General features: G+C 37.5%; 1 protein-coding gene across 11 annotated transcripts in view; it reads right to left on the reverse strand.

The window, feature by feature from the left end:
* Positions 1-15,933, reverse strand: part of WDR33 (WD repeat domain 33) — a 123,738-nt gene that overhangs the window by 57,641 nt on the left and 50,164 nt on the right. For all 11 annotated transcript variants that reach the window (XM_019717942.2, XM_074334643.1, XM_074334674.1 and 8 more), the window contains one exon: positions 452-678. In XM_019717942.2, the coding sequence (XP_019573501.1) occupies positions 452-678 (227 nt within the window). The remainder of the gene's footprint in view (positions 1-451; positions 679-15,933) is intronic.

Consider the following 15,933-nt stretch of genomic DNA (forward strand, 5'->3'; position numbering starts at 1 on the left):
AGCCCTTCTCCCTAACTCGAAGAGCTACCTACCTCCCCCCCAGGGGCTGGGAGAGTCCAGGTTCCTAGTGCCAGTGTCTCAGACATGCAAAGGTGCTCTTCTGAAAGGACGTTCTAATGGAAATATTCCTATGTTGGGAGTCTTTTTAACATTTCATATACACTATGGCTTTAACAAGAATTTTAGGCTAGCCTAAGTATTAAAGTAACCTCTTCTGAGATTTGTTGTGAACCTTCAGAACAAACCTTATTTCTAAACTGGAATCTAACTTTAATAATTTTTGTGAAGATGATTCATACAAAGGTTTTTTTTAAAAGTACTGGTGATTAGTCTCATTTGAAATCGTACTAATTCAAGAAGCACAGATATACTTATTATCCTGCATTTAAAAAACTTCCTTCTTTTGAAAAAACCAAAGTTTGGTCACCTGAAGCACATGAACTGGACTTACCTCCAAATACTTAATTACAGATGGATTATAGTCTATAGTTTTTCGATTTACTGCTTTTCTCATTCGTTTTCCATCAAAGGTAAGCTGTTGCATTGCTTGCTGCTGTGCAAAATCAGGTCGCTTATAAAACAGCTGTCGAGGTGCCTGGTGTTGGAACCTTGGCATATGGAAAAAACGAGGAGGAGAACCAATTTCCGTAGCCATGGTGATGTTTTCTTTCTTGGACACTAGGGTAGGAAAAAAGTACTTTCACTACAAATATCAACAATGAAAACATTTTCAAACGAATATTTTTACACTTCTCTTCCTTTTTCTAATATGCATCATTTCTAGCTTTTAGTCAACTTATTTACAAAATGAATTCTTAGATTTAATGGCAAAGACCAGTTACACATTTGAAAAAGGCCAATTCATAGGATAAGTGCAAATAAGCACTGGTTACAAAATTCAGCCTGGTGGAAGGAAAAAACACAATCTGTAGCAGCTTGAAGAGAGTGGGTTGTGTGCTGTGCGTTTGGGGATGGGGGTGATGGGGAGAGGGAGGAATCACTGAAGTAGAATCACTGAGAACTGTTCACATTTTTAAAATGAAATTTTCATTAGATGTTTTGATGGTAAACAATTAATTTTAAGTTCATCCTAAGACACTCATTTTATACAAAAGTCACTAAAAAATTTTAAAACCTGACTTCTGTCTTTTTAAATTTCCTAAGAATAGTGTAGAAAGAGGAATAAGTTATCCTATTTCATATGAATGCTAAAAGTACAGGTATATAATTTCAGGCCCCAAGTAATGTATTGCTCAGTATGTGTATTTATGTATTTATACAGGCAACCTTAAGCTAACATCTGAACAGAAGAACTGTTAAGAGCTTATAGTTTTTCAACTTTAAAACTCTCCCATTAAAGTTACATTCCAATAATACACATATGCATGATTTAAAAACACATTTTAAGCATATTTTAAAAATCAAACCATGAAAACACATAAAGAATTTTAGCAAGACCATCTGTAATCATTCTCTGCATGGGGTTGGAGACACTTCAATAGAATGTGATGGTTAATTTCTCAGTCTCATTTTTCTATGTAAAAGTAGTCTATAAATGAATTACAACAGCAAACACCTAGGGTTTTAGAAGATTGGTCATTTGTAATTTTTAAAGTTGAGCTTCTTGTCATCAGGTAGTTTTTTAGGTAATATGGATTATTCACTTCTGGATTTCACATACAGAGAACTCAGAAAATAAGTCTATAATCATAGTGCTTTCTCACTAACACAATGCAATCAATAGCATCAAAATACTGACTATTTGGACAGTGTTGGCACTAGCATATGGTTAATAAATTCCACCTCAGCATGTTTTAAAAAAAGAATGTTAATTAGTAGTATTTCCACAATTGTTTTTGTTTTAAAAGCAGGAAAGACTGTACTCTCCATTATTTTTCTATATTCTTAATATATGCCTTTCCTTATTCAAGACATTCCTTAATTTAAGGACATGAAAAAAATTTATGATTTCCTTTGGATGAAAATATTCTTAGTACCATACTACCTCATTCATCTTTGTGACTTTAGTCTGTCCTGAAGTCACTGAATAACAGTAATGAGGAGGAGGAGCTGTGAAAAGACGGAGGACAAGTCCTGACTCCCACAGCATCAAAAATAAATAGTGCAATAAAATATACATTTAATACCTATTATTTCCACTAGTCTGGAGCAATCCCAGAAGGTCTCAAGTGTTCATTTGCAGTAAGATGGAAAACATTCTATCTCTTAAGGCTGTGTGTGAATTAAATTAGAACATAAAAAATGCACTAAAGTATTTGACTTAATAAAAATGTTGGTGAAGGAATCTGTTTACTCAGCTATGCCATGAATGCGACTAAGTTTCAGCATCCAGTTTTCAACTAATGGCTTCCATTTAGACATCAAGAACAGTAATTCTAAAAGTATGTATGAAACGTATATTTTTAAATTACTATATTTTTCACTTTACAATCATAAAATATCTCATTTTATTCTAATAAAGTTATCCCAATAGTCTAGTTTCTAATATTAATATCAAATGAGAATAAAGATTTTTACACATATCAAAGGAAGGTTAAAAATTATTCAGCCAAGAAAGGAATGAAGTACTGATACATGCTACAACATGGATGAATCTCAAAAACATTATGTAAGTGAAAGAAGCCACACACAAGAGATCACATATTATATGATTCTACTTACATGAAAAATCTAGAACAGGCTAATACAAACATGGAAAGCAGATAGTAGTTGCCAGCACAGGGGGAAGGGAGGAAAATGGAATGAGGTTTCCTTTGGGGATGGTGAAAATGTTTGGGAACTAGACAGAGGTGGTGGTGGCTGCCACACACTGTGAATGTACTAAGTATTGCTGAATTGGACACTTTAAGATGGTTAAAACCGTGAATTTTGTTATGTGACTTTTACCTCAGTTAAAGAATTTAATCCATTGGAAAAAATTTTCCTGGAGGGTAGATGAAACAGTAACAGAAAGGTGATGGTGCTGAAGTTGGGTGCTGGGTCCATGGAAGCAAAGCGCTACCCAAAAGCCAAATCAAGGCTCTACTTAGGAAAATGACTGAAGTCAAATGTAAAATAATCAGTATGTTGTTACTAACACTCTTGAATAATTCGTATGTTCAACAGAGAAAATTATACTCCCTCATTTTAAACTTTATAGAGCATGGAAGAATCTTCCTGTGGAAAATTTGTTGAGTAAAACTTGTTCTGAAAAAGTCCTTTAACTTTTCCTTGAATGTTGTGTTCCAGATATAAAGGTCCATCAAGAAGAAAAATAAAAACAAAAAATACAATTATATTCTAAATCAAGACCCAGCCCTAAAATAAAACAAAGACAAAACTCCTCACAATACAGTGACCAGTCTTCATACCCACCTTACACACTTCAGCTTTGCTTTCTGCAAACTGATAGGTATTATCCACCCCAACTCCAAATATAGCGTCTTAGTGGCTGTTATGGGCTAAACTGTGTCCCCCAAGTTCATGTTGAAGTCCTAACCTCAGAATGGGACTGTGTTTGGAGATAGGGCCCTAATCCATATGATTAGCATAGTTACAAGAGGAGACTGGACAAAGACACGCACGGAAGGAAAGGCGATGCAAACACAGAGCAAGGCGGCCACCTACAAGCCCAGGAGAGGGGCCTCAGAAGGAACCAACGAGCTCACAGCTATCTGGGACTCCAACACTGCGAGAATAAACTTGTTGTTTAAGCCTCCCAGTCTGTGGTACTTGGTTGCGGCGGCCCTAGCTAACTATTAACAGTGGAAGAGTCGGAGCAAAATACCTGGACCTCCTGACTCCCCTTCAACATGGGTTGCCAAAAGATTTCAGCAATAATGATACAACAGCTTTCTCTGAAGACAGCAGAAAACTCAACACATGAGGCTGAAAACTCAGTGACCCAGATAGAAAGAACCATCCATCACTCAAGTCACTAAGACTATCCTTCAGGCTTCACTCAGGACTATACTTCAAGGAATTATATCGGGCCAAATGCAGAAAAAGAAATAAGAACTTTACTCTTCATAAAAACAATTACTGTGATTTCTACTCACTGCAGTAGTCACAATTTAAACTAGAACTCAGGCGTGTCCCCACAGCATAGTCATCTCATATCTGGTGTGGTGGCTGAGCGAGGGAGACAGAGGGGCTGGAGAAAGAGGGGCCACGAGAGAGAAGCTGAGGCAGAAAGAGGACAAGTAATCTGCCTATGGTTATTAATACATACTAACAAACACTAGAACCAAATCACTACGGTAAAAACTCCACCTCAAACTGAATCCATCACGTCTTCCACACACACACAAACCGTCAGCACGACTTTATGCAGGGCCCAGCCCGCATCAGGTACAGCGACACTGCTGATTCAGTGCTTATCACTCCTAATTTCAGCCTTTGTAGTATCTGGTCCCCATCTCAATTTTTGGCAACTACAAAGACTTTCGGATTCACAAACTGCAGCATATCCTTAGGCCCAGGTAAGGCAAGCCACTCAGCTTCTCTGCACCCTGGAGAATGAGCTTAACAGAGCTCACTTCCAAGATCCTTTTTCTTAAAGATACTATTTTGCCAGTGTAGTGACTGGTCTGTTTAACAAAATGAAAATATCCAGACTTAGTTCTCTAACGTTTGTGTGCACAAGTCCATACTAGCACTGCAATTCTGCTTCTTGTCCCAGCTACTATAAAATAATTACTTTTATAATCTTAGTCATGTGGTATTACCAAAATTATATCTGAAGATAGAAAAAAACCATAAATGCTGAAAGTCATTACAAATTTTACATTGTAGAACTGTACTGTTAAACAATAATTCATTTTATTGAACCTAAACCTCTAATTAAATAAAAACTGTGTAGAAGTACTAACAACACCTCAAAAACTGGAGCAACAATCAATCAATAAATAGTAGAATGAACAGGAGGGGATTCATAAGAGAGGTGAGACTTAAATTGGAAATTATATAGAAAGGTTTATTAATATACAATAGTCAGGCACACCAAAGTCACTAGTTACAAGCTGTGAACACACACACACTTAGGAATTGTTGAAACAGTTGAAAAATCAGTGGCATGGGGAAGCATAATAAAACATGCAATTAACTTCAAGAGCTAATCAGCAAGCAGTAACTACTTTACTGAACAGTCACTAAAGATACACACACACGCAAAAACACACACACCTCTCCCTCCCCCCCCTGCCATGTTTATCAGAAAAGAGAAGAGCTCAAAAAGAAAGCAATATGAGAATCTACTACTACGCTGAGAATCTACTATGTTTGTCTGCCACGAACTGTACAGGCAACAGGGATACCACATAGGGTGCTTACAGCATAATTCAGCCTTAAGGAGTTTAAATTTGGGGTAGGATAGAAGTAAGTGGGAGGAAAAAAACTGTGAGGAAACAAAATGACACTCTCATTCACTCAGCATACCATAGCCAGCATAATCTTTTCCCCAACCAAACATTTCTGACTCTTAACTACCACAGCAGATCTCCAACTAAAACAGAGGTGAAAGATATATTTTTATAGGAACACGACCTTCAGGACTACAAGTTTTTTTCCACAAATTCAATCCAAAATTATTATTAAATGCTTAACACAATTGAATAAAAAGAGCTTTAAGCTATGATTCAGGAAGGCAGAACTGAGGCTCTGCATCAAAATAACTCTATGAACTGAAGCGTCATGAATGGGCCTAAAGTAGTGTTTTTTCTTTAAAACGAGAGGTCATACTCTATTGGTGGTTCCCGCAATCAATGTAGCTGACAACCAGCATTACTTAAAAAAAAAAAAAAAGGAATATCTAAAATTAAATTGCACATTTTAAAGGAAAGAACTGCTTTTGGGAAACTTCTGTTTCAGTTGTACAGGAATGCACACTGGGTCATGATGTAAAAAAAGTATTTTCTTCCTGTTAATCTGTCAAAAGTGAAAACAATGGCTTAATGTTAACAAGCCAGTAAGTGAAAACCAGCAGGATTTCTTACCCATGTATCTTCTGCTTCTGAACACCTAATTCCTGCTGCCACTGTGTCTACAACCAAAGAAATTCACACCCAGCCCCTGCCCCCACTGTGGGTACTGCACCTGGCTGCAGCAGCTATGGCCCCAGTGTGGTCGAATGGTCATATCCAACAATTCTTACTGTGTCAACCACAATTAGAGCTTGTGATCACCACAAGCTCATTTCGTCGCAAAATGAGACGAAAGAATTCTAACCAAAAGCAAATTACTGATGCATTAAATAACTACGGTAGCAAGTACAATTACTGTAGGGCTTTTAAAAATAATAAATGGTTTTAAGATTCCCCACTCTCATGAACACAAACCCGGCCGCCAAGATCAGAAGTTCGGCCTAGGAACCTCTATTTTAGATTACGTATCTCCAGATCAGTGGGTCCTGGACATGGATAATCTACCCTCAAAGAGATCTGATACCTAATCTGTCACAGAACTTTGAGGGGAACTGCATGAGTGGTAAATAAGATCAGTAACAAATTCACCAACATTGTCCGATCTTTAATAAATGTGAATCCTGAACAAATCAGGAGAAATTATACTGAGACCATAAAGTCTTCTAAAGAATAAACAAGGCAACTGTTAAAACAAGTAGTTTCTAAGAGTTCACGATTATGCATTTGACGGTGGTAGTAGATATGCAAACCTATCCAAAACATCACATACTGTATGATTCCATTTATGACACTGTTGAAATAACAAAATGACAGAAATAGAGAACAAATTAGTGATTGTGAGGAGTTAGGGATGGGGGTGGAGGTGTGTTTCAAAAAGAGGAATCCTCGTAGTCATGAACTGCTAAATACACGAGCATCCACGTACAATGAAACTGCAGAGCAACACACATACACGAGTACAACTAAAACTCGGGAAACCTGAATAAGATCTGTAGCTCGTATACTTAATACTTATGATGCTGTGTTCTGCAAGTTGTTACCACTGGGACAAACTAGGTAAGGTACACGGGATCCCTCTGTATTATTTCTTACAAATATATTGAATATAAAATTATCTCAAAAATCAATTTAAAAAGTTAATGCAAGCAATTCACTAGTTTGTAAGATCAAACAACCCATGCTGAGAACACACATATTGAATAGTCAACTTAAAGGCATGCATTTTAAGACTATTTGTTGATGACTAAACTTGACATTAAAGATCAATTTTAATGAATTCTCAATGTAGGAGTTGTTTAGCTTTCAGCCACAGACTTAGTTTTATAATTCTTCATAACTTGCAGTAAGCAGCTTCCATTGTATACTTAGCTATAAAGTTACTGAAACATTTTAATAGATACTGCACTGGACCAGTTTAATGCATGTTACTAGATACTGTACTTGGGTTTTTTACATTTAGTTTTCTGCACCATTTCAAAAGCTAACTTTAATATATAATGTACATATAACCATAAATCTGGCTGTCTACTTAATTAGTAACAACTCAATTATTTCAAAAGTGTGATTCTGAGATAAAGAAATCTGTACCATCAACTGTTCTCAAAGGAGGTAAAGTCAGTGGTTATTGGGTGTGGGTTTCTTCCTTTGTCATTAGCATACAAAGGAAGAGGATTTCCCCATTTCTACATTGTCTTTTAAACTGGATTACACAATTTCTCAACTACTTAAACCAATTAAAAATTGGGCAAACTAATTCACCTTACTGAATTCACCTTTGCAAAAATAAACAAAAACTATGTTGCATTTTCTAGTAAGTAAACATAAAGTGCCCCCCCACGCCCAATTAGGAATAAGGAACGCAAAGTTTCAAGTACGGTGTTTCCCCAAAAATAAGACCTAGAAAGCCAATCAGCTCTAACATGTCTTTTGGAGCAAAAATTAATATAAAACCCGGTATTATATTAATTATATATTATATTATACCTGATATTATATTATATATTATATTTATATTATATTATATAAGACCCCGTCTTATAGTAAAATAAGACGGGGTCTTACATTACTTTTTGCTCCAAAAGACGCATTAGAGCAATTGTCCAGCTAGGTCTTATTTTCGGGGAAACACGGTAGGAGCTGAAGCCAGCAGTTCCCAAAGCCAGGCTGTAAAGTTCTCATCTTCATTCTAATTTAATGACGTGGAACATTAACTGGGCAGTAGATTCTTTTTTTTTTAAGATTTTTTTATTGGGGAAGGGGAACAGGACTTTATTGGGGAACAGTGTGTACTTCCAGGACTTTTTTTTTCCCCCCCAAGTCAAGTTATTGTCCTTTCAATCTTAGTTGTGGAGGGTGCCGTTCAGCTTCAAGTTGTTGTCCTTCAGTCTTAGTTGTGGAGGGCGCAGCTCAGCTCCAGGTCCAGTTGCCGTTGCTGTTGCTAGTTGCAGGGGGCACAGCCCACCATCCCTTGCGGGAGTTGAACCGGCAACCTTGTGGTTGAGAGGACGCGCTGCAACCAACTGAGCCATCCGGGAGCTCAGCGGCAGCTCAGCTCAAGGTGCCGTGTTCAATCTTAGTTGCGGGGGCGCTGCCCACCATCTCTTGCGGGACTCAAGGAATTAAACTGGCAACCTTGTGGTTGAGAGCCCACTGGCCCATGTGGGAATCAAACCGGCAGCCTTTGGAGTTAGGAGCACGGAGCTCCAACCGCCTGAGCCACCGGGCCGGCCCCTGGGCAGCAGATTTTTTAAAGCTCCCAGGTGATACTAAAGTACAGCAAAATTTGAGAACCACAGGACTAAGTAACTTGGGTGGCTTACTTCTGAAAGTTTCTTTATAACAGCAAGTTCTTACACTTTTTATTTCAAGACCCTTTACTCTTCTTAACTAGTGAGAAGAGTGACATTGTTTTATTTATTTATTTATTTATTTATTTATATATATATATATATATATATATATATATATATATGCATCTCTTTAAGTCTAGCTTAACTGAAAACAGATAAATTCTCATGTCTGCTTCTGCATTCAACCTGTTGCATTGTTATTTGGGCTGAAGTATATGAAAAATATCTATAACCACATATATTTGAAAAAAGGAGTTTTCAATAGAGCCTTCTGAGCATGCGGTATTGATATTCCAACAAAATTTGACAAATGGTAGTTTATTAAGTATTAACTGCAACGTGGCATCTGAAATCACATCAACATGCTTTCTGAACTGTCACATTTACACATTTAAAGGCACTGGTTTACTTGGCACTTTGGAACTTTTATACCTCCATGTTACATCATGCAATCATCATTGGGAAAACACTGGTTCCACAGAATTATACACATCCAACTATCACATTTCTTATAAAACATAAAATATCGTTCTTATTAAAATCACCACTGGTCTTGTAAAAACTATTAATTATTGGAAAATTCAATCTCAAATAGTAGATAAAAGTTTTCCAAAACTCTTAATTTTTGCTTGAAAATTCAATTTTTATCACTGACAAATACAGTTGTTTTTCTTGAGGCAACAGTCTGCCTACACTGACCTTCCAGAAAAATATTTGCCATATACTCAAGTCTGAACGCCACAGCTTATCACTCTTTTCTTTTAAATTTAGTATTTTTACATATATACTTTTATTTTTTAAAGCAGTATTAGGTCCACAGCAAAACTGAGAAAGTAGAGAGGACACACATACACACAGACCCCTCCCCACAACATCCAGCATCAGAGTACATCTGTTGCACGCATGTGTGTTTTGTGGTACGTGTGTTAAAATCAGTGTACCAACACTGACGCATCATTATCACCCAAAGCCTGTACTAGTTCACATGAGGGTTCTCTTGGTATTATACATCCCATGGGTTCTTTCTCTCTCTCTCTCTCTCTCTCTCTCTCTCTCTCTCTCTCTCTCCCCCCCTCCCTCCCTCCCTCCGTCCCTTCCTTCCTTCTTTCCTTTCTCTCTCTCTCTCTCTCTCTCTCTCTCTCTCTCCTTCCTTCCTTTTTTTATTCAGATGTACAAAAACAATGTAATAGACATTTATACCCCTTACAAAGTGATAACCCTCCTCCCCGAATCTACTACTCCTCTGACCTTGTATATAGCTGTTACAATCCCATTGACTCTATTCTCTATGCTTTACTCCACAACCTGTGAATATATATACATGTGCATTTATATATATTTATATTAAGTTGTAGTTGACATTCATTATTATTCAGCTTCAGGTGTACAGTGCAATGGTCAGGCATCTACATCATCCATGAAGTGGTCTCCCTAATGAGACAAGTGTCCATCTGATGATACCCTACAAAATCCTTCATTATTGATTATATTCCCCAAACTGACTTTCATACCTCTGTGGCAATATTGTGGTTACCACTTTGTGCTTTCTAATCCCCTCACCTACCCCCTTATGCCCACCCCTCCTCCCATCTAGCAAACCTTAGTTTTTTCTCTACATCTCTGAGACTGTTTCTGATTAGTTTGTTCATTTATTCTATTCTTTAGATTCCACATATAAGTGAGATTATACGGTATTTGTCTTTCTTCGTCTGACTTATTTCACCTAGCATAATGTTCTCTAGGTTCATCCATATTGTTGCAAATGGTAAGATTTCATTCTTCTTTATGGCCGAGTAATACTCCATTGTATAAATGTACAATTTCTTCATCCAGTCGTCTACCAATGGGTATTTCAGTTGTTTCTAGTCTTGGCTATTGCGAATAGTGCTGCAATAGACATAGGGGTGCATACATTTTTTCGAAGTAGCGTCTTAAATTTCTCTGGATACACACCTAAGAGTGGAATTGCTGGTGCATACATTTTTTCAAAGTAGCGTCTTAAATTTCTCTGGATACACACCTAAGAGTGGAATTGCTGGGTCATAAGGTAGTTCCCTTTGCAGTTTTTTGAGATACCTGATACTGATTTCCACAGTGGCTGCACCAATCTGTAATCCCACCAACAGTGCACGAGGGTACCCTTTTCTCCACATCCTCGCCTGCACTTTATTTATTGATGATAGCCGGAGCGAAGCTGACCGGAGTGAGGTGGTATCTCATTGTGATTTTTATCTGCATTTCTCTAATGATTAGTGAGGTTGAGCATTTTTTCATATGTCTGTTTGCCATCTGTATGTCCTCTTTAGAGAAATGGTTTTTCATGTCCTCTGCCCATTTTTTAATTGGGTTGATTTTTTGGTGTTGAGCTGAATAAGATTTTTATAAATTTTGGATATTAACCCCTCATCAGATGTATCACTGAAAAATATCTTCTCCCATTCAGTAGGATGCCTTTTTATTTTATTGACGGTTTCCTTTGCTGTGAAAAAACTTTTTAGTTTGATGTAATCCCGTATGTTTATTTTTTCTCTTACTTCCCTTGCCCGAGGGGATATATCAGTAAAAATATTACTATGGGTAATGTCTGCAAATTTACTTCCTGTATTTTCTTCTAGGTGTTTTATGGTTTCAGATTTCACATTTAAGTCTTTAGTCCATTTTGAATTTATTCTTGTATATGGCGTATGGAGGTGGTCCAGCGTCAGTTTTTGTATGTGTCTGTCCAGATTTTCCAGCTCCATTTAATGAATAGACTGTCTTTACCCCAAGGTAAATTCTTGCTTCTATTATTGTAGATTAAATGACCATATAGGTATGGATTTATTTCTGGGCTCTCTATTCTGTTGCATTGATCTGTGTGTCTGTTTTCATGCCAGTACCATGCTGTTTTGGTTACTGTAGCCTTGTAGTATGAGGCTATTTGGGGTCTTTTATGGTTCCATATAAATTTCAGAATTATGTGTTCTATTTCTGTGAAAAATGTCCTTGGTAGTTTGATAGGAATTGCGTTGAATCTCTACATTGCCTTAGGCAGTATGGATATTTTAACTATATTAATTCTTCCTATCCATGGCCATGGTATGTGTTTCCATTTATTTGTAGCTTCTTTAATTTCTCTCTTCAGTGTCTTATAATTTTCTGAGTACAGGGTTTTTACTTCTTTGGTTAAATTTATTCCTAAGTATTTTATTCCTAAGTTTTTGAAGCAATTGTAAATGGGACTGTTTTCTTAATTTCTCCTTCTGATAGTTAATTATTGGAATAAGAAAATGAAAAACTTGATTTAAAAATGGGCAAAAGATCTGAACAGACGTCACTAAAGAAGATATACAGGTATCAAATAAGCATATGGAAAGATGCTCATACATCATTTGGGAATTGCAAATTAAAACAACGAGATACTTAAAAAACTTGATTCTTAAAAAATGCAACTGATTTCTGAATATTAATTTTGTACCTGCTACTTTACTAAATTCATTTATCAGCTCTAATAGTTTTTTGGTGGAGTCTTTGGAGTTCTCTCTATATAGTATCAGGTCATCTGCATGTAATGACAATTTTACTTCCTCCTTTCTAATTTGAATGCCTTTTCTTTTTCTTGTCTGATTGCTGTGGCTAGAACTTCCAGAACTATGTTGAACAAAAGTGGAGAAAGTGGGCAACCTTGCCTTGTTCCTGATCTTAAGGGGAATGCTTTTAGCTTTTCCCCATTGAGTATGATATTAGCTGTGTGTTTATCATATATGGCCTTTATCATGTTGAGACATCCCATGGGTTTTGACAAATGTATTCAGATTGGCTTCTTTCACTTAGTAATATGTATTTAAGGTCCCACCAGGTCTTTTCCTTGATTCAATAGTTCATTTCTTTTTAGCACGGAATATAATTCCATTTTCTGGATGCCCCATGGTTTGTTTATCCATTCATCTACGAAAAGACAGGTTGTTTGCTTCTAAGTTTTGGCAATTATAAATAAAGTTGCTATAAACATTCCTGTGTTGGTTTTTGTATGGACATATTCCCAATTCATTTGCCTGCTGGATCCTCTGGTAAAAGTATGCTTAGTTTTGTAAGAAACTGACAAACTGTTCAAAATAGCTGTACCATTCTGCATTCCCATCAGCAATGAATGAGAGTTCTGGTTGCTCCATATCCTCACCAGCATCTGGTGTTGTCAGTTTTGGGGACTTTAGACATCCTAATAGGTGAGCAGTGGTATCTCGTTGTTTTAATTTGCAATTCCCAAATGATGTATGAGCATCTTTCCATATGCTTATTTGATACCTGTATATCTTCTTTAGTGACGTCTGTTCAGATCTTTTGCCCATTTTTAAATCAAGTTTTTCATTTTCTTATTGTTATATTTTAGGAGTTCTTTGTATATTTTGGATAATAGTCCTTTATCAGATATATCTTCTGCAAACATTTTTTTCCCCAGATGTGGTCTGTCTTGACATTTTTTTTTTTTTTTAAGATTTTTTATTGGGGAAAGGGAACAGTACTTTATTGGGGAACAGTGTGTACTTCCAGGCCTGTTTTCCAAGTCAAGTTGTTGTCCTTTCAATCTTAGTTGTGGAGGGTGCCATTCAGCTTCAAGTTGTTGTCCTTTCAGTCTTAGTTGTGGAGGGCGCAGCTCAGCTCCAGGTCCAGTTGCCATTGCTAGTTGCAGGGGGCACAGCCCACCATCCCTTGCGGGAGTCGAACAGACAACCTTGTGGTTGAGAGGATGCACTCCAACCAACTGAGCCATCTGGGAGCTCAGCAGCAGCTCAGCTCAAGGTGCCGTGTTCAATCTTAGTTGCAGGGGGCGCTGCCCACCATCCCTTGCGGGACTCGAGGAATTGAACTGGGCAACCTTGTGGTTGAGAAGATGTGTTCCAACCAACTGAGCCATCCGGGAGGCAGCTCAGCTCAAGGTGCCGTGTTCAATCTTAGTTGCAGGGGGTGCTGCCCACCATCCCTTGCGGAAGTGGAGGAATTGAACTGGCAACCTTGTGGTTGAGAGCCCACTGGCCCAAGTGGGAATCAAACTGGCAGCCTTTGGAGTTAGGAGCATGGAGCTCTAACCGCCTGAGCCACCGGGCCGTCCCCTTGACATACTCTTGATTAATTTATTTTAAAGTTTCATGCAATAAAATTCACTTTTTGGTTTACATTCTAAGTTTTGACACATGCACAGAATTACGGAACAAGCACAATCAAGATGCAAAACAGTTCCACCACCATATACTCCTTCCTACTGGCCTCTCTTGGCAATCTCCTACCGCTACTCCTAGCGTGACAACCACTGATTTTGAAATTGACAGTCAACAATAAATGTTTAGGAATTGGGTCGCAGGGTCTGGAGATATGTGTATAGGCTTTAGCCGAACATTTCAATGCTTTGCTTATCAACGTAGCTTATAGTCAAAGATGAAGAAAGCATGTTCTGAAGGCCTGCCTGTAAAGCAAGCTTCAGTAGAAATGTTTAAGAGCACACTTTGCTTGAAAGAATAGAAAAATATAGCTGGTTAAGCACAAAATTAGGTCTTTATTCACTTGCACATGCTAACCACTCACTTCCTGCCCAGAACTCCTTGTTCTCACAAGTTAGCTATAAGCTGCTGATGTGGTGTCTCTTTGTCAAGCAGGAGATAACGTGAGGGTCAGTTCCCTGAAACTCCCCTTCCCTTTCTCCCTAGCCACATAAAAACTCCCTGCTTTTGCTCTTTGGGGAAGATGGATTTGAGAAATCTTGCTCTCCCAACTTCTGGCTTTGGCCAAATCGAAGAAACCTTTCTGTATGGCCAACCACCAGCCTCTCAGTGTTTGGCTCACTAGTGCATCGGGCACACGAACTGAATTTTGGGAGGTGGTTCAGTAACAATCTGTTTCCCATCACTGTAGCTTTTGTCTTTTCCAGATATCATATAAATGGAATCTTATCTTGTGTAGCCTTTTGAGTCTGGCATTTCTCATTTAACGTAATACATTTGAGATTCATCAATGTTACTGCAAGTATCAAGAATTCTTTTTTTAGTTGAATTTTTGGATAGGCCAGTTTGTTTATCCGTTCACCAATTCAGGAACCTTGAGATTGCTGCAGTGCTTGGCAACGGGAATAAAATTGCTATAAACAGTCCTGTGTAGTATTTGTGCGAATATAAGTTCTCATCTTTCTTGAATAGATATCTCGGATTGAAATTGCTGTCACGTAAGTTTAACTTTACTGGGAAACCGCCAAACTGTCTCCAGTGTGGCTGTACCATTTTGCATTCCCACCAGTGGTGTCCAGAAGTTCCAATAGCTCTCCATCCTCACCAGTACTCGGTATTGTCAGTTCCAGGTGGTGTGTGTTTTAGTCACTCTAATAGGTGACTGATATCTGTGGTTTTAATTTGCACTTCACTAATGATGTGGAACATCTTCTCAGGTGCTTACTTGCCACCAGTATATCTTCTCCAGCAAAGTTTCAGTTCAATTCATTTGCCTATTTTTTATTGTGTTGTTTTCTGACTGTCGAGTTTTGAAAGTTCTTTCTGTAATCTACATACAAATCCTCTGTCAGATATGTGATCTTCAAATATTTTCTTTCAGTCTGCCATTTTTCACTCCCCTCATAATATCTTTCAAAGAGCAGAAGTTTTTAATTAAGTGAAACCCTATCATCAATTTATTTTGTGTCTTTAGTCTTATCTAAGAAATCGTTTAAGGCATGGTTACAGATTTTTCTCCTGTGTTTCTCTTCTGCCCATTTTATTGTTCACATTTTACATTTAGATCTCTAATCTGAGTTCATTTCTACATTGAGTATGACGGATGGGTTAAGATTCTCTACTTTCTTCCCTCACATGGTGTCCAATTGTTCTGACACTGTATGTCAGGAAAAACATTATCTTTTTTCTACTGAGTTGCCTTTATTTACACTTTTGTTGAAATCAACTGATTGTATTTTGTAGGCGCTCTACCTCAATATCTTGATTGCTGTAATTTTATAGACAGTCTTGAAATCAGCTGTATTTCAGATCAGGTTCTCCAACTATGTTATTCTTTACCAAGTGTCTTAGAAATTTATATTCCTTTTCCATTCCACTATTTTAAAAAGCAGCTTATTCATTACCTACACAAAACAATGCTGGAATTCTGATCTGGGTGGATTAATTTGAGGAGAAATTGCATCTTAA

The sequence above is a fragment of the Rhinolophus sinicus genome, linkage group LG01, assembly GCF_036562045.2.
Source record: "Rhinolophus sinicus isolate RSC01 linkage group LG01, ASM3656204v1, whole genome shotgun sequence".
Taxonomy (NCBI): Eukaryota; Metazoa; Chordata; class Mammalia; order Chiroptera; family Rhinolophidae; genus Rhinolophus; species Rhinolophus sinicus.